General features: G+C 41.6%; 1 protein-coding gene across 2 annotated transcripts; it reads right to left on the bottom strand.

Moving 5' to 3' along the window:
- Positions 1-4,393: 4,393 nt before the first annotated feature.
- On the bottom strand, positions 4,394-19,429 carry LOC146060140 (uncharacterized). 2 transcript variants are annotated; one of them, XM_083173066.1, is made up of 10 exons: positions 18,845-19,420; positions 17,580-17,684; positions 17,427-17,489; positions 13,241-13,402; positions 12,798-12,978; positions 12,177-12,482; positions 11,224-11,345; positions 8,920-8,969; positions 8,758-8,794; positions 4,395-6,600 (listed from the first exon to the last, which is right to left on the bottom strand). In XM_083173066.1, exons 1-9 carry the CDS (start codon positions 18,845-18,847, stop codon positions 8,761-8,763), a joined length of 1,026 nt encoding a protein of 341 aa, XP_083029192.1. In that variant the 5' UTR covers positions 18,848-19,420; the 3' UTR covers positions 4,395-6,600; positions 8,758-8,760. The 2 variants fall into 2 exon arrangements, with proteins under 2 accessions (XP_083029191.1, XP_083029192.1); XM_083173065.1 differs by having other exon boundaries at positions 4,394-6,600; positions 11,224-12,482; positions 18,845-19,429.
- Positions 19,430-20,107: the final 678 nt, after the last annotated feature.

Raw genomic sequence — 20,107 nt, 5'->3', positions numbered from 1 at the left:
GAGGCCTTGCTGAGTATAATTTCCTTCCAAAGGTCAGCCACTTAGATTCTACTGGACAAGGGGACCAACCTGCTGTGGACCCTATAGATGAGTATAGTATGTGTGACTGTAGTGTGCATTATAGTTATAGTTATACTGTACTGGTGTGTGTTTTTTTTAACGATTTGCATTGCTGTAGAACTACAAGTACCAGAAAGCCCTTTACTGCCTCACATGCTGGGAGGCTGGTTCTCCAAGTCCCTGAATGTGGTGCAGGCTTAATGTGACTTGTAGTTACACAACACTGCACAATAATTTTATTCTAATTTTACACTTAAAGCATCAGCCTGGGGCACCGGGGGCAGGCCTGGGCAGGGTTAACTGTGGAGGGGGGATCCCATTATTGGGAGGGTCCTCACTCCCCCTGGGTCACTGCCTGGGTTGACCAGTCAGGGGGTAAATGCTTTGGCCACGGGACCTTATATAATAAGTGTCCCCCGGGTGTGACATTACCTTGCTGGATAGTTGGGCCCTGTGCCGTTCTGAAAATATGAGGGACCCTTACTAATTTTGTCCCCCTTATTTTGGGAACCAGAATGGGACTGGTAATTGCCGGGCAGGGAAACTGCACATCATGGGCGAAATGTAATAGAGGTCAATTTTTTAGACATGTGCAATTTTTGGTCAACAACGGCCGAAATCACACGTTTTCCGAAAATCGCACATGTAATCGCACATTTTGAAGTGGCGATTTTTAGTCACACTTCAGTTCGCATCCAGATGTTTTCCCATTATAAAGTATACAAATTGTACATGTAATAGGGTGCGATTTTTGGTAAACGTTACCAAAAATCGCAAAAAAATTAGACCAGATTCTGACAGGCGAATTTGACAGAACTATGCACAGATCATTGAGATCATGGTTCTATCTTAAAAAATGTGTAAAAGTTAACATTTAAAAAAAATGGCGCAGGATCCCCCCTCCTGAGCATAGCCAGTCCCGAGCTCATTGAGCCGGACCTGGTTCCAAAAATACGGGGGACAAAAAGCGTAGGGGTCCCCCGTATTTCTGAAACAAGACCGGACGGTTCTTGTGTAGTTTCATGGCGCCGTGCTACTTCCGGGTTGGGTACGCTCGCCAAACTATCTAAAATAAAGTAACTTAACTCCATGCCAACGTGGATAGTTAATACCCCCACTATCCAAGTTGGCATGGAGTTGATTTTAGATAGCGTGGCGAGCGTAGCGTGGGGACTCAGACGCACGGCGCCATGAAACTACACAATTACCGACCGGACTCTTGGACTGGCACTGGTTCCAAAAATACAGGGAACAAAAAATCTGGGGGTCCCCCATATTTTGAAACCAGCACCGGGCTCCAACAGCCCGGTGCGCATCACAGGAAACGCCACAGCTGGGGGACACTTTTTACATAAGGTCCCCCGGCCATACCATAAGCACCGTGGCTGCTCAGCCTTGGACGGGGTACCTGGGGGAGTGGGGACCCCCCAATAAAGGGGTCTCCCCCAGGCTTCACACTTCCAGGGCTGAAGCCCGGGGCTTTCACCGGCATCCCTGGCCTTTGGACGCAGGCCTGATAGGGTTAATTCATTTCTACATTACATTGCTTTATACAGGTGAACTACAAGTGCCAGCAGGCCTCCCCCAAATGCTTACACTTGGCAAACCTCAAGTCCCAGCATGCGGGGCATTAATGGCCAGCTGGAACTTATAGTCCACCTGTAAAAAGAATGTTAAAATAAAACGCACAGAAAAGTACAACTTTATTACACACACACCCCTCACTTTTACACCAACATACTTACCGCACCAGCGTCCAGCGCTGAGTCTCCCTCCTCCACAGCCAGCTCACCCCGCACTGACAAGGTGACCCGGGTTCCTGTGGCGCTGGTAATAGCTTCTATAGCGCTGTCCCACTGCTATAGAGGCTGCTAGCGTCCTAGGCTTGATGCGTCTCCATGGAGACGCATAGCTCAGCCCTGATTGTCTGAAAGTGTCTCCATCGAGAGGTATTGAGCCAAGGACGCTAGCAGCCTCTATAGCTCTGGGACAGCGCCATAGAAGCTGTTACCAGCGCCGCAGGAAGCCGGCTCACCCAGCTGTCAGTGCGGGGTGAGCTGGCTGTGGAGGAGGGAGGCAGCTTCCCAATCCCCCAGGTACCCCATCCAAGGCTGACCAGCCATGGTGCTCATGGTATGGCCAGGGGATCTTATATAAAAAGTGTCCCAAGAGTCCGGTGCTGGTTTCAGGAATACAGGGGACGCTTTTTGTCCCCCTTATTTTTTGGAACCAGGTCCGGCTCAATGAGCCCGGGCTGGTTATGCTTAGGAGGGGGGACCCCACGCCATTATTTTTACACAATATCGCACATTTTCGCAAAATTGCACATTTTAGCAAAATCACACATTTTCGTGACTAAAAATCGCATTTTCATGACTAAAAATCGCTCATCATCGCATATGAAGTGAAATTGCAAACCAAAAATCACACCCAATTACATTTGCAAATTTAACAAAAAATGTGCGATTTTTTTCACATGCGATTTTTAAAGATGCCCCCTATTACATTTCACCCCAGGTTTTTGAATTATTTATTTTTTACACACTGAAGCCTGCACGGTCTGTCTGATCCATGCAGGCATCTAGCCATATGTTACATACGGCCGGTTAGTAAATTAGGAACGTATTCTTTCGATGGCGTTTGCATTCGTATTTTAAAAATACAAATACACATAGCCTGGAATACAAATGGTCGTATATCAGCCATAGTAAATATGAAAAATACAAATTTACGGCCGTATACGGTGTATTCGTAGCTATTTGTGCTTAGTAAATTTCCCCCATGGTCTGTTCCCAGACAGCTTCAATATTGCAGGTAGACAGAGGCAGTGCTGTCTGCCTGTCCTCTAAGCTGGTTTTGCAGCTTTCGTTTAACAACTTTTGGATCTATATCAACAGCAAGAAGGCGGCACTCACGGGTGTGGTGTAGGGTTCCGACAGTCGGGATCCTGACAGTCATTATCCCGACTGGCCGGACCCAGACAGCATGGTGAGTGCAACAAAGCCCCTTGCAGGCTCGCTGTGCTCGCCACGCTGCAGGCACGGTGGCTCGCTACCTATTCTATTCTCCCTCTATGGGGGTCGTGGACCCCCATGAGGGACAATAGCCAGTGGCCGTCGGGACTCCGTGTGTCAAGGTTTTGACTGTCGGGATCCCGACGTCGGGTAAATGACTGTCGGGACCCCGTCCGGTACCCGGCACTCACATGCATGAGTCTCAGGCGCAGGTGAAGTATACACTTGTGTCTTAGACTTTGCTGTATGTGAGTGCTGCCTTCTTGCTGTTGTTATGTAGGAATCTCCTTAGAGTACACCTAAGGACGGCACCCGGATCTTGATTATATCGCATGGAGTGCTACTCGTCTGTCTTCACCTCCGAGCAACTGGGATGAATATATGCCACAGTCTAGAACCAATGTATGTTTCTTTTCAGTGCTAAAGTGATTTATAACATGCCAGATTTTGCTATATATATATATATATATATATATATATATATATATATATATATATATATATATATCCTCACACCACTTTTTTGCTTGTAATTATTTCTTTTTTTAAGTCTAATAATTTTCTTCAATAAAATCATTATTACAATTTAAAGAATTCTAAGCATTTTTTAATCTTTGTAGGTTTCTTATCTTTACTGAATCTGTATGTATATGTATCTGACTAATGCAACAGGCAAAACTAAGTCATAGCCAAAACATTCAGATCTGACAAGAAGCAGATCTAAGCTGTTATCTGTAACTTGTAGCAATTATAGTACCACCCCTTACATGGAACAGATGTGTATGTGTGCTAGTGGGTCAGATGTATCAAGCTTCAAAAAGTGAAAAGAGGAGAGTGATAAACATACAGCCAATCACCTCCTACATGTCATTTTTCAAACCCAGCCTGCAACATGGCAGATAGCAGCTGATTGGCTTTTTTTAATCACTCTCCACTCTATCACTTTTTGAAGCATGACACATCTGCTAATTAAGACCCAAACGGATCCGTTTGGGTCTTAATTAGCATGCATCGTATCGGATCGCATGCCTAGTGCATGCCTAGTGCATGCAATGCGATCCGATGTTTAGCTAGTACAAAAAGTATGTGCAGCACATACTTTTTGTACCGTACTATGTGATGCGCGGGAGCACGCATCGCATAGTACAAAACGGATGGTCCGGGAACGGACCGTCTATGGGTACCTTAAGTGAGAAATATAAGATTTTGTTTTCTTTTTACAAACATACAGATCATCAATAATAATATAATTATTTATAAATATAAAAATAAACACAGCCACCAAATACATATAAAAACATTTATTAAATAGTTTTCTTTTTTTAAATAAACATATTTACAAATACAATTATAATGTTAAAATATAAAAAATACATTAGAAAAGGCTCTTAATACAAAAAAAAAAAAAAAAACAAGCTCCGAGAATAAATTCTGTGTCCAGCACAGAAAGGTCTCTACATCCCAGAGATCAACTCCTCTAAGAAATCCCAATTAATGACACAGCGCTTTTTAGCAAAGTGCAGACTCCATAAAGAGAAACAATTCATTTTAGGAAGTTATCATACACTGTAAAAAATACACTGCCTTCCTCTTCTGATAACAGCTGACTCAAAAAGTGATTATTTTGGTCTCCCCATCCTAACTGACTCCAGTTTTAATTCATCCCACTACATAACATTAAAAGCAAATTCCAACCAAAATTAAAATGTTATTTTTGGTAGAATTAAAAAATAAAGCAAAAACAAAAATGTGAGCTCTATCAATACCATGATTTTCTGCAGGCATACGACAACCCAGAACAGGGTACTAAATTCTAAATATTTATTTCATTATTGGATTTAGCTTTTCTGTAAGTGGGAGACTCCACCATTCGGAGTGAGTAAGAATGTAAAATAAAAAATCAGTAATATCCCTTTAAGACATAACAGCAAATTACCGGGTGAAGCAGTTCTACCCGGTAATTTGTGTAGTGTGAAAAGGTCTACACAGGTCTTAAATCCCAGATCACTGACCCTGATTTTTACTAAGGTCGTCGACCCGGGATTTGTGACCCGGGACACCCTTTCACACTACACAAATAACCGGTGTTTTCTGCAAATTACCGGGTTGACAGTTTTTAACCCAGTAATTTGCTGCAATGTGTGAAAGGGGATCAGACTACACCCGGCAAAATGACCCACCACTCAAAATGCTGGGTAATTGCCAGGCTGCATGTCTGAAAGGGGTACAACCTCACTGCAGGACTCTCTACAGTTCATGTGTCATTGCAAAGTGCCCAGCATATGTGTTCCATGGGAAAAAGAACTAAAACAGAGCAATGTTCTGGGCAAAATTTTGCGTCTTCTTGTCTAAATACGGAGAAATCACAGTACCATGCTATCACAAATTCTAGGGTTAGCATTTATATTGAAGTGCAAAAGGAAAATTCTTTGTGTCATAATATCACATAATTTGTGCTGTTTTACGCCACTTTGTAAGATGCTCATAGAAATGTACATTGTCCTACTGTAACATACATATCAAATACAACTTTTTGTTTTAAAAACTGAAATGAGCCCTTACTAATATCATTCCATTCCTATCCATAAAGTGCCAATGGCATGAACAGTGCTTTTATCTGTCTGCTCACTCCTCATTGCTGGCAGATTTCCTAAGGAAAGAGTCCTTGGCATGTGTTATAAGCAAAGAGAAAGCAGATGAAAAAGTACTGTATACACAACTAGACAAATAATCGTACAACAAATGACTCCTATGATAAAATGGCACTTTGATACCCAGTATATCCTTCTACAATGTCCCATAAACAGCTTGAAATCTTCCTTCCGTTCATCAACGTTACCAGTAGGTGTTATCCTGGCTGCTTATGGCCCTTATTCAGATCCGATCGCAGTACAAATTTGTTCTCATTTCCACACACCCCACCCAAATTTAACTCTTTGTGCACATGTTACATCTACTCCACCTGCAGTGCAAATGGTTTTCTCCCATTTTGAGAACAAATTTGTACTGAGATCCGATCTGAATAAGGGCCGAGGTACACACGCTCTGCTTCCATTTGCATATAGTAAAACACGTATTTATTTAAATGCACTACTGGTGTGATCAGCTTTCACTTTTTTTTTTTTTACTTACATAGACCAATATAACTGTGTATATGACATTCAGTAGATGTAATTCATAGAGTCAAACATTTTACTAAATGAGGCCCAGTCTGCTCCTTGCATAGGCCATGCCGATAACATGTATTCAGTAGAGTAAATAATATTCACATGAAAACTGATTCCTATGGACGGAAAGGATTTTTCAGTTATTTGTCTGGCTCACGAGGAAAGCCAGCCTCCGGCTAAGCAAGAAGCAGGGCGAGTCTGCTTAACATGTTTTAACCTCCTAGGTGACAAGTCTTTAACTTTACACCAACTGATAATCGGAATGCCGCAATTCCCATCCTTTGTGCAATCCAGGCAAGACGAGCTCCGTGGGCTGTCAGCACCTTCACAAATTCTTTATTCAAACTATGAGATTAGGCCTGTGAAATAAAAATTGCTTATATTAAGAGATTGTAGCATAAAGAGTTAACAATTTAATGCAATACTGTTTACTCAACCAACAAAGCCTAGGACTTAGCCTTCTGCACAGACCTTTGTGGGGAAGTTGCAAAACACACCTGCCTGTAAATAGCATGTAGTGATATAGAACGTAAAATGGACCATTCTTTTTAAACTGTAGCGAGTCCATAAAATGAGTCAGGTTTTGGTGTTTAATTTTTATCTGAAATAGATTTGTTCAAGAACCAATGAAACAGCCTCAGGATCTTATTATCAGGAGATTGTATCATCAAAATGTGAAAATCGGTTATTGTTATGTGTATACCAGTTAATATTTAAATGCAGCTAATCTTGTCCATACAGTAAATAGTGTTTATAATGCATATTTCAGGAAATCTTTCTTCCTTCCTGACACAGACCCTACCCTACAGCATCCTCACTAGCATGTTAACCATCCACAACATCTCCTATTAAAATGGGTTTACTTTCAGGCTGCCAATAATTCTCTAATTCAGCACTGCCAGCTCAGAGCCACAAATATATATTGATCACAGTGGGGTAATTTGCTAAGAGATGGGAGAGCTATTGAAGATGGGATCAGATTCTACCTCTTATTTATTCAACAACTTCTAAAAGATAATAGATATAATTTGTTTGGTTGCTATGGGCAACTTCCCATTTTCGATAGAACTCCCATTTTAGTAAATTTACCCCAGTATCTCTGCCTCCTTCATAGGAACCAACTTATTACAATTATGGTGGAGCTCCATTGTTTCCCCCCATAAACACAAATATTGCTTAAGCACCCACAGAGACGGAGCTACAGAATGACCTCCCCTACACAAAATAATATCTCCCACATATGTACAAAACATGCTTGAGATCTGGGAATTACTATAGGTGGTTCTACAGTGTCAGGGACAGATGCACTAAGCTTCAAAAGTGATACAATGGAGAGTGATAAACAGCCAGCCAATCAGCTCCTACCTGCTATGTCACAGACTGTGGTTGAAAAATGTCAGGCAGGAGCTGATTGGCTGGCTGTTTATCACTCTCCATTTTATCCCTTTTGAAGCTTAGTGCATCTGGCCCCCAATCTGATAATAATGTAGCTGACAGGTAAGAATGAAAGATGTATGCTTCATTACTGGATATATAGAAGGAATACAATGATCTTCTTCATCTTAAGTCTTATTGACAGGGTGCATAAAGGAAATCCAGGATTTCCAATTCAAATCCCATATTTGGCAGGACCCTCATAGGGCTTCATCAAATCCAATTACAGGTAGCCCTATCTGGCTTTAAGGGCTGCAGCTGATATAGTCCCTTAAATCCTGCCTGTTTGCTAGCTAAGGGGTCTATATACTAATCCTTGGAGAAAGGTAAAGTGGAAAGAGATAAAGTTGCAGTCAGTCAGCTCTTAACTGCTTTGTTGCAGTCACTGAGGCAGATGTATTAAGCCTGGAGAAGAGATAAACCAGAGATAAAGTGAAAGGTGATAAAGCACCGGCCAATTAACTCCCAACTGTCATTTCCAAACACAATTGATTGGCTGGTGCTTTATCTCCTTTCACTTTATCTCCAGTTTATCTCTTCTCCAGGCTTAATACATCTGCCCCTATGTTTGAAAAATATCAGGAGTTGGTTTGTTATCGCCATTATTTTTATCTAAAGGGGCCTACACATGGGGTGACAATGCTGAGCGATCTGAGCAATGTAGATTGCTCAGCACACAGCACTGCTCAGCCATGTGTGCTTAGCGATTTGTCAGGGCCAGTGTTCACCGTTGAGAACACTGGCCCTGTGGGGCCACGCATCGCTATGGGGCACACACACACAGCAATTTGTGCTTTATTTCTAAGTGATCTAGTGAGATCACTTAGAAATGCACGTGTATTCCCCATTAGTACAAAGATCCTTGAGCACCGCCCCTGGATTTCCTTCCTCCCGGTTACATCAGCCATTGACCACAGGGAATGCAGTAAAGGAGGAAATTGGCCAGGCACTATGCCAACCCCCAGCCAGAGAGGTAAGTAGCCATGGCTGTAAGTAATTGTCTCACTCATTAGAATATCTGATTTTCATCCTGTATGATACAATTCCTTTGAATAATCCTAAATAAAAGATAAAATACTCACCCGCTACACTGTTTCAGTTCCTTGTACTTGTAAGGGGCTAGAAGAAATAGAAAACATGTTATTGACAAAATAGGCATATAGCAGTAATAGTGTAGCCAACATGAAATGGACACACCAAAATGATGGCACATGGAGAGTATATAAACTAGAGGCAAAGCTTACCTTTCTTCATGCAACTGTAGCTCAATGTTTCTATGTCGCCTTTGTAATAACTGTAAAGCAGAAAATACAAATTGGAACCACATTGAAGCCCATAGTATTGTTACATAATTCTAGATATCTCATAATTATGACAAACATCCCCTGCTTTCTGCCAGAAAGTCACCATTGCATAATGTAAAAGAGCACGCATTTATTTTTTTGCACAAGTCTGATACTGTAATCCAAAAGAATTCCTTCCAGGAGGCTTTGCCAGCACACAAGCATTATGGCTTATAGTCATTTGACTGGCTTCCAAGATCTTGCTAACCGTTCATATTGTGGAACACAAATTACACCCCCCCGCAGCCACCATTATAATATTCACTACGCAGATCAGTCACTCCTTTTAGTCTTTGCAACAGGTCCAACCCAACTGTTTAGCAGGCAATTCTGGGAACTTGGCAGACAACTATATGTTCCAGGCCCACTAGGCATTTGGGCCCACAGCAGTGGCACCGTCTGCGCCCCCACTATAGCAGCATCCATGTTTGCACAGAGCTGTTTATGTGCCTTGTTTCCTGATTTTTAAATTAAAAAAAAAAATCAAAATTTTCTGCCATATATAAGTTAAAAATTTTATAAAAATAATAGTCTACATTTCAAGGCACAAACAGGCCATTCTTCAGAATTATCCACTGGACAATACAATGTACAGTATAACAGTGTAACTAGAGAATTTTTATTACAAACATATATATACGGTATATATATATATATATATATATATATATATATATATATATATATATGGAAAAATAGAGACCAGCATCAAGTTGTAAATAACAGTAGGATTATGCTTCTAAAGTCTTGGAAAAAACACTCCCTATCAAAAAGGCGTCAGCTCAGTCCAAAATAAGGCCGTGGTGAACCGTCTATATGGTGAAGTAGTTAGAATGTCAATATAATTTGGACATCGGCGACAAGTGTTGTTTATAGTATAAAATTTATTGAGACAGACTATAAGTAAATGTATATAAAATTGTATTTATTTAGACCAAATGAGAGAGGGGTTACAAAAATGCTATAAAAAGGAGGGTGGACACCTAAAAATACTAGTGCTAAAAATATATACTGTAATGCTCTTTTAAAAAGAGGTATTATGGCATAAATATTTAACCCCTTGAGTGGTGGGTTTTGGTGGGGCAGGACAAACCTACCAGGGCAGGTCCTGCCCCAGCAAAACCCACCACAGGACGTCCTGCCGCCGCTGCCCCAGCCGCCAGTCAGCATTGACCACAGGCGGCAGGCTCGGGGATGTTCGCGGTGGCTTGGGAGAACTTGGGCACCTGAACTCCTGAGGAAGTCTGATTAGAGGAAACATGTCAGCAACTTCTGATACCAACCTCACTGCCTGTTTGGACAAATATATTTTGGGACTCTTATTGGACATACCCAGAAGGCACCAGGGCAGCTACAAATGTGTGTGTATATATATATATATATATATATATATATATATATATGGCCGCAGCCCATTGTAGCCTATGAGTTACAGACCACACTGCCACTTGGATAGTGTGGTCAGCGGGAGGCAGACCCCCCCCCGGCACCCGGCTGACAGCATCGCAGGGATGGGCTCTGCACGTGGGGCATAATACAATCTGGCGATATGATCGCATTTTACAATGCAATCCTGGGTGGTAACATTCTAAATAAATGGCCCCCATAGGGAGATGTGTATCAAGCATTGGGGAGAATTAAAGTGGAGAGATACATGGCAGATTTAACAACAGTCAGCAAGACATATTTTTATTATCACTTGTTACGAATATAAAATGGTGCCCAAGCCAATCAGCTCCTAATTGTCATTTCAAATGCAAAACAGATCGGAGCTAACTGGAGTGTGCACTATTTCATATTTGTAACCAGTGATAACAAGAATATCACATATCATTAACTCTCCCTCATAGTACCAGCAAATAATATTTACAGGGTGTGTTAGATAAAGCTAGGAGCTGATAGGTTGGTATGTTACCGCTCTCCACTTTATCTCTCTTCAAGGTTTGATACATTTCCCCCACAGTATTTAAAGGTTCCTTTATGCTAATACAGTATGCCAGCTTGTTATTCTATCCAGTCTTCAAAATAAATAATTTTCTCTTTTCAATAATTGACAAGAGAGGAAAATACAGATATAATAGCAGAGTTTCCCATACACTTGTATTATAGTCCATAGAGTTTCATTTAACTGCATTAGAAGAAAATATTATTCATATATGATATAAAGGAAACTTGCAAATATACCACAATAAAATTATGACTCACCCGATAATGATATCTGTAGTAAAGAAGACCACACAGACACAGAAGTCCCAGGATGATTACAATGATGGTGAAGACGATTAAATAGTTTGAGACTCTGGGTTCTTCCGGCTTGCCAAACTTCTCTGTTGCAATGACAGGGAGCAGATTAGAGCCGTAGTTGGGACCGACTAATCGGTCTTCCCTGTTGTCAGACATGTAGTCAGCTAGCACTACCTCTTGAAATGGAAGAATGTTGTATGTGTACCCTCCCTTAAGTGCTGTTAATGGAGTTTGCTGCTGAGAAACCTCTGACTGTAGAGGTGTGACTCTCAAACCAGGAGAGGACATAGAGGTTCCAGTTCTAGAGGACTTAGTAGCAAGTGTACTAGAAGAAAGGTAGCTAGAAGCCCAACCAAGGTTTCTGTCCACTGTCCCTTTATCCTTTAACACAGAGGATTCAGAGGTAGATAAGCCATTTCCAGTGGATGGGAAGCTTGCATACAATGAGCTTAGAAAAGGGAGATCTGTACTGCTGTCCCCCATTGACATGGTAGGTGTTCTCACAAATGCTCTGGAAATGTCATCAGCATCTATTAAAGATCGTCGTATTTTGGTCACAATGCTAGATGAAGACTCTATGCCAGGTTCTTTGCTGGGCTTAGAAAGATATTTCTCAAAGGTTTGCACTTTTGAGTGCTGAGAAACAAAGTCACTCTGCACAGTTCCCAGAACTTCACCAACAACAGGTTTTGTGACAATAGAGAAGTCTTCATTTATGACAGAATATCTACTAGTGCTTGGATTACTTGTGGTTGGAAACAAACTTTCAGCATGTAACCCTTCTGTATTTGAATTTGATGGCTCTTTGCTGACTTGCTGTGGATTTGCACTAGACTGAGATGGATCTAAGGTCATGTATAGTATCTCAGTGGTACCTTTTGGATATTCTGTGCTTACGAGTGCAAGATCCTTACTATTATGTGAAGACTCTGTGCTAGCCCCAGAATGCACTGTGGTGTCAGTATGTGAATAATCCATGGTGGCCGTCAGTGCCTGTTTTTCAGTTGGCATATCTGTAGAGATGACTGAAGTGCCTGCACCTTGAGTGCTCCTCTGAGGACTTGTTGGCTTGTGCGGATACGTGCCGCTCATTTCCTCTACCAAGGAAGTGGTATGGGAAGGGAGGCTTGTTGTATATGTGGCAGAATTATGTTCTGATAACCCACTTAGAGGCTCCTGGGTGATTAATGTTGAAGAGGAAGGACAAGCACATTCAACACCTGCAAGATTCAGAGAAATAGGGAAAGGCTTCGATGAAGCCATGGTCTGTGATAGCACCACATACATGCTACATACTGTACAGAGGGTTAGTGGTCATGCTGGAAATTTTAACCAAATTTTACCGCAGCGAAAAACAAAAAATCAGAGAAAACGGGGTTTCCCTTAGTACATCCCACCCTATGACAGTAAAACACAAAACATTGAATAGCGTGAGAACTCCCAAGTTCTATATAGCCAATAAGCAGGTGTGCTACAGGCATTCGCTAAGCAGTGCGCTGAGTACTCATAGATCTTTACAAATGAACAGTACTGACCTTGCTTTCCTTTAGTAGTGTGATCGTCAGCTTTCTCACATTTAAAATAAAGATCTGGACATTCCTCTTCAGATTCAATATTTTTCTTGAAATTTTGATATATCAAAAATGAAGCCTTCACTGTCTCCAAGATGCCAGCAGGACTCAGGTTGGTGGTTTCTGAGCAGGCCGTGACTGTTTCCTAGTAAATAAAGATAATATTAAGGAACAATGACAGCAATACAATAAGCCTGAAAACTTTTGATATGAACCATGGATGTAAAATCCTACTGCCAAGATTCCACATGTTTTTAATCAGCCTAGAGCTTATTGAACAAATCAAATGCCCCCACATTTACTACAAGAGTGTTATGCCAAATGTGTTGTACATGGTTATCCTGAAGCTCTTGTACATCTGTTAAACAGTAATGTATGTAATCACGTGAATGCAATATGTGCCTTACCTCATTTATGCCATCCAAGTTGATGCAGTCGGCCACATAATTTGTGTAAAAGCGTTTTAGTACCTCTGTGTGATTATAATAAAGTGACCCGGTTTTAAATGTCAGACTATTCAAGAGATCCAATAGTTGATGCAACCTTATGTTATTGTAGCAATATTCTGTCTGAAAGGAAATAAGCGTTATTAGAAATCAAAGATTCTAACGATATCAGAAATGATGCATGCTTTATATTTTAGCAAATCACTTTTTATAAATGAATGTCGTTCCCTCTACCTGTATATGACATCTGGCCTCCGCAAAAGATAACCAAATAGTCCGATCTAAATGAATAGCCCTTTAAAACTCATTAAGTCAAAGAAATTAGGTGGCAGCATGACAGAGATTGACTACCTCACAGTTCTCAGTTCTGTGCATGTGATCCTGCTTTTCTTAAGTTCTGTTCTTACTAATGATGAATTGGAAAGTGAACTGAATGGTTGGGGGACAAACTTAATTTAACCCAAGATAATTCCCCTTTTATGTGGCTATCTAGTACATACAGAGATTATCCAAGTGGGCAGATGGTCCTTTTTAATATGTGTGCCCCCCATACATAAGACGGCCCATATCTCCGATCAGGAACCACCACTAATAAGATCTGACAGCGATGATTGGCGCTCCATCCGGGAATTAAACATGTTACTGTATAATATGTGATGTGATGTGCGGGGGGAATTTGTTGTGCAGATAATAGTGTAATAATCTGTCATTATTGTAAATATTAAGTTAAATTATCACTGCAATTATAAACTGATATGGCTGAAATAATTACTACACACAATTATTTGTAAAATTAAAAAGGAATATCTATCTATGAAATGTACATAATTACATTCACTTTTTATAAATTGTATACTTTTATAATGGCACACGTGTGAACATTGCGAAGCAAGTATCGGATCCCCCTTTAACCAGAGTCGGCAACCACAAAGGGAATGGACCAATTTCTTTATAAGCTGTCTAAAGGGTAAGGGAACTGCACATGTTACAGTTGTGTGCTAAATAATTTGCATAAAATATCCAGATCAACTGCACTAAAGAATCCTTTCTAGAGAAAAAGTGAGTGTCAGCAATAGACAATGTCTAGGTCGACAGTCACTAGACCGACCACTATTGGTCAACAGTGACTAGGTCGACACCTAAGAATGGTCGACAAACCCAAAGTTGATATTGACAGGTTGACAAAAACTTTAAGTCGACATGGTCAAGATAGACACTCAAAAAGTCTACACACGGTTTTTATGGGGTTTTTTGTGCAGACTGACTTGGTTCATACTTAACTATCCAAATGGCCATATATGGAGAATATAATTGTGTGCGGAGTGCAGCGAAGCACTATGCCCAAAGCATGGCGAGGGGATGCGGTACACTTATCCGTTGCTCATGCCAATGGTAAGTACCAATTAAACATTATGTACAAAAAGGCACCTTCAATGGCACCAGCAGGTCTTATTTATCATCCACTGGCATAACAGCTAAAACAAAAGCTAATGGGGTAAGAGGGCAACCCTAACGAGTCCCACTGCAAATGTCAAAGGGTAAGAATACTTTGCTAACCCTATGTATTGGACAATGTGAGTAGAAACTCCAAATTTAGTCAAGACCTATTCCATGTATTTATTCCCAGTGCAATCAATAAAATGTATTTTCAGTGTCAAGCAACAGGAGTAATAAAAGTCAGGGGGGAAAAAAAGAAAATGTTCCTAGTGTTTTTTAACACTTTTCTCCCAACCATAAACCACACCTGAACTTGCATGTGCAACATAGGTAGAGGGGAGTACAACTGGAGGTATTCAGGGGAAGCCTTGTCTTTTTTGTCATATCTGATGGCAGCCGTATAGATGGGTACAATTAACATAATGCAGGAACGTCTGCATTAAGCCCTGCCCGTTACAGGAAGTAAAAAAAATTCTGAATGAATAAGTGTGCTATGAACTAGTCTGTAAAATATTTTAGTCTAACTATACTAGATAGATACACCTGGTATGTGTTCTGACACGTCTCATGATAAACTTATGAAATGTCACTGCTTTGTTGCAGTCTGCAAAAGTTATTTCATTTTATGAGTATAGTTATAAACAAGTCTACCACAAACAATGAATCCAGCCTTATGTAAATATGCTGAAAAAAAATATATACATATGTATATATTGGTGTATGACAGGTACTTTTATGGTCACAAATCTCACAAAATGTTACTAGTTATGCAAACAATAACAATTATTTGAAAAGGCACTTTAGACTGTATTACACACTGGTTTTACACTGATAAAGAATGCTTTATACTTCATGCTTAAGCAAATGTTTTTAGCAAGCATATTCATAAAGATGAACAGGTCCATCATTATACATGTGGAAAAAATACTGGTCCCAGTACCCCTACCCCATTGTTGGTTTGCTGTTTACTGCTGCTTGTATTGCCATTGCCTGGATAAAGGTCTGGGCCAAGACCGAAACGTTGGCAGGCTATCTATTGGATTAAACTCTGGACTTATACTTTCATGAGAAGTCTGGTGAGTCCTGAATTTCCCTCTTTTGGGATTTCTGTGTATGTAATTGGGAGTGCTGACTCATTACAGTACTCTCTAACCGGCACCCCAGCGGATGCCTGGGTTAAAGGTGAGAGTGCAGGGCTTTTGGTTTCTGCACCAGGATGAAGTTTGGTGAAGGCGAGCACTACAAGAATGGTGAGTTGCTTGTAATGAATTGCTGCCCTGACGACAATGCAATAAAAGCAGTGAAACGTTGGCGTCTATTTGGCGTTTGCATTGTGTCTTTTTGTTACCGAGCAGGGGCAAACGCAGGATTTTCAGAAGGGGGCTTCCAGAGAGGGGCGGAGCAAAGCATGGAGATGGACACTTGTGACCCAGTATATGCCAGGTCAGTTAAAGTATTATAGACAGACCAAATGTATATAAATAATAATAATAATATACATATATATATATATATATATATATATATATATATATATATATATATACACATACATAACAGCAGTGTAGACCCCTGGGCATAGCAATGTATTGGGGCCCCTACCGATCCTCCAGCGATAGGGGTGGGGGAAGCTTTATATCAACCGCTCAGCATGTAGGGCCTGGAGCAGTAATTTCCACTAATTACCCCTTTACTGCACAGATGGTGGGAGATATGGTGGGAGATGAGGTGGGAGAAGGGGGCATTGGGCTGAGTGAAGGGGCCCTGATACATAACTTCCAGGGTTGTAGAGGATGTTTAATATGCAGAGGAGGGGTGTATAGTGGAGTGGGCTTCTTATTCATAATTTTCTGGTGGGAGGACAGCTTGCTTGACTGCAGATATCTCCGGTTCCCGGAACTAGATTTCTTAGCTTTTAATGGAATTAAAAACTAGAGAATCCCATCTACCAAAATTGTATCGGGGACTAGGGGATCCGAGTTCAGGAGGCAGAGCCTTAGCTTCCTGGGGGGTTTCTGGGAACTGAGAACCCCCCTGCGTTCGCCACTGCCGATTGCCGCCGTGAATTTCCCTGCTGTAAGTAGTATGCTGGCATATATATTTCCGTGTGGTTCACTAAGCATTGCAGATGCCCCAAGCCACTTGGATACTCATTTCATCCAGTCATATTCCACCAGCATCTGAACTGGGTTCTTAACCCCCTTAACTTATGGGGCTTTGGCTGCTGTTGGACATGGACGGATCACAATAGACATGAAGATATCTTCTGTATTCAGTCCATGGTATATTAATATTTGCGGGTATCTGCTGAACATGTTTTTATATAGGGCTATAGGAGCCCATACACGGTCCGTTGTGTATGGCTCCGTTCTGTACTATGCGATGTGCGCTCCCGTGCATCACATAGTACGGTACAAAAAGTATGTGCTGCACATACTTTTTGTACTAGGTACACATCGGATTGGATCGCAGTGCATGCACACTGCATGCACTAGGGATCCGATCCGATGTGTGCTAATTAAGTCCCAAACGGATCCGTTAAACGGACCGTGTATGGGCTGCTTTAGTCTCAGATATTGACTAGACCCCATAATGTTTACAGTTTGTAATATTTAGTTTCACAAGTATTACATAAACATACACTTTATACTTATAAACTGTGTGAGTTACATGGCCTTATAACATATTGCTGACTAATAATAACACTTACCAACTGTCCTTTTACTATGAGGGCTTTGCTAATAGTACATTCAGACTCTAACTGGCCATCAATCTGGAATAGATAAAGTTGTAAGATTTAATGTTCTGTAGCATATCACTATTGCAGTATTTTCCTACACACCCCGTTACCCATTGGACTTACCATTTCATCCAGATAATTCTGGAGTGTGACAGGGAAAGTATCTTTACATTCCGCATTGAGCCTTCCAACCAAGGAGATAAGCACTATAATCCAAAACTTCCAGGCCTAGCAAGAATAGACATTCCAAGCATAGTATCATTATATAGTTTATAAAGAGTTGCATAGAGATTCAGCTTCCCCCCCCCCCCATAATGTCATGCACAGGAAATAAACAGGGACTAAGTAAAAACCGGACCCGGATAAGACACCGGAACGCCGGACCAGACATCAAACTCTGCATTCCGGAGCTTATAGTGTCTGGTCCGAGGGGTGTCCCATGCGGGGGGTGTCTTGTCCGGGGGGATGCCTGTGATTGCTCACACCAGGGACATGGGGAAGGGGAGATTACAGCCTCCCCGTGTGGTCTGGACCGTTCCAGTTTTTATTACACCCCCGGACCATGCGGTGAGGCAGTATTCTCCCCCCTCTCCTCTCCCAGGTGACAGGTGCGAGAGCAGCCTCATCAGATGGAGCACCCCCGAACAGGACACCCCCGGACCGGATACTACAAGCTCCGGAATGCAGAGTTTGATGTCCAGTCCGGCATTCCGGTGTCCTATCCGATTCCGGATTTTACCCATACCCAATAAACACGTTAACTAGCCCCAAAACGTATTTTACAAGCTGAAAAAAATAGTCAATGTTCAGCTTCTGTTGCTCAGCATTGTGGTAGAAGGTGCTGCTGCAGAATTACATAGTGGGTTTATATACTTGTACATGAGCAATTCAGACAGATTTAGGTAACTTGATACTGACTGTATACCAAAAGAAAAAACACAAGTATAGGTCAGGACTTGTAAGGGATCTGTCATTGCAACCTACTGTAGAGTACAACAAATGGTCTGTAAGAACACCGTACAAGAGTAATATGGATTAGAACAAACATATTTAAGCAATCGTACATGTATGTATGGATATACATTTATAGATATATACATACACATGATACACCGCACTTATAGAACGCACTGACCGCACACGGTTTGTAACTGTAGAAATGATGTATTATGTAGCGCATCGGGTGTAGGAGCAATGCGAGTTCCGTGCGTGTGCTGTGCGACTGCGATCCCAGCCAGGTGTGCACTGACCCTACAGTATGTGTGCGATGCAACATGATGGCTCACGCACCCGCTGCATGACAGTAGCTGCCACACGTGTAACACGAGCATGCATGTAGAATGTACAGCGTACAAGTTTTTAACCAGTATGACGGCTGATTCTCTCACCATTGTGACTCCCAGGGACGGATCGGCTCTTCTGATGCTGAATATATAACTTAATCCAGAACGCGGGACCGGCGGGGACTTTGCGGGGATTTCCGTTGTTCTTCGTGGTGCAATCTACTTTGTTTCTTGTTAACCTGTTAATCCAGTCTGTGGCTGTGCGCAGTAATACAAGGCAGCCCGGGACCTTACTGTGGGGAGGGTTTCCTGGTCGCTGTGTACTGGCCCGGTCTGTGCGGTGTGACCCGGTCTATACAGTAGTGCAGGCTTAATGGTCACTGTCTGGTCCTCTCCATAAGCAGCCGGCGTCTGCACTGTGCTCTGTGTGTGCTCTGCTCTGTGGGCTCTGAGCGGCGCTTGTTCCTTTATAAAGCGATCAGCCTCTCCCACCCTCCCAAGACAAGGCATGTGGTTTCTGGGAAAGCACCCTGGACTACTGCCAACAGATCATCGCTTTCACTGCCTGTGACAATGGCACCCATGTCCCGAACACTGTACCCCCTTCTCTGCTAATGCACAGCCGCTCATTAGTTTATTGTTCATTTGTAGTATACTGTTGGAAACATGTAAAACGATACTTGGTTTGTCTTTGTATTATAGAGCAGTGTTATTCATGTAAGTATAGGAAATAATCAGAGCCTGCATCATCATTCTGAAGCATACTGATAAAATACATTTACAGGTCTTTTTTTCTAAAAATATACATTTTTCTCCCAATAGGGGGCATACTAAAGTGATTTTACTGTAAATACAAGCTAAAAGTTGGCCATACATCAGAATGACCAGCTTACAATCCTGATCGTGTCACGATTTCCCTTGAACTCCACAGCAGTCCTAGACTCAACATTTGGTTCATTTTTGACACATGATGTGCCAGTAATGTAAAAAAAATGAGATTTAACTTAGGGCCACACGGCCTAAAGTAGACAGGCGCCTAATAGGGTAAGCTCCTCCTGCTAGGGGGCGTCAAACCCCTAAAGAAATATAAATATGCAAAAAAAAGGTGTAGCACTAAAAAACTGGATCAATAGGTTAATTGTCAAAAAACAGTATAGGTATTTATTAATAAAATATATAGTTGTTAAGGTATAAAAAGGTATAGATATTGCAATCAATACAGGAATAGCATAAATGAACAGTTAAAAGATTGTGGGTATAATACATCTACCCGGGTTTTTCTGCTAGTGGAAATGCTCCCTGTTAAATATCCCGGTTTGGATTCCCCGGCAATCCTACCCAGGTAATGACCAGGGTAGCACCCGGTTT

The sequence above is a fragment of the Crinia signifera genome, chromosome 2, assembly GCF_055691185.1.
Source record: "Crinia signifera chromosome 2, ASM5569118v1, whole genome shotgun sequence".
NCBI classification, from domain to species: domain Eukaryota; kingdom Metazoa; phylum Chordata; class Amphibia; order Anura; family Myobatrachidae; genus Crinia; species Crinia signifera.
This window is presented reverse-complemented; position numbering and strand designations above follow the sequence as displayed.

Excerpts from the sequence above, each read along its gene's own strand:
- LOC146060140 (XM_083173065.1), bottom strand. Across the intron at positions 13,403-17,426 it reads TCATAGTAAAAGGACAGTTG|ACAGAATATTGCTACAATAA; the intron begins GTAAGTGTTATT and ends ATTTCCTTTCAG. Across the intron at positions 12,483-12,797 it reads CACTACTAAAGGAAAGCAAG|GTGTTGAATGTGCTTGTCCT; the intron begins GTCAGTACTGTT and ends TGAATCTTGCAG.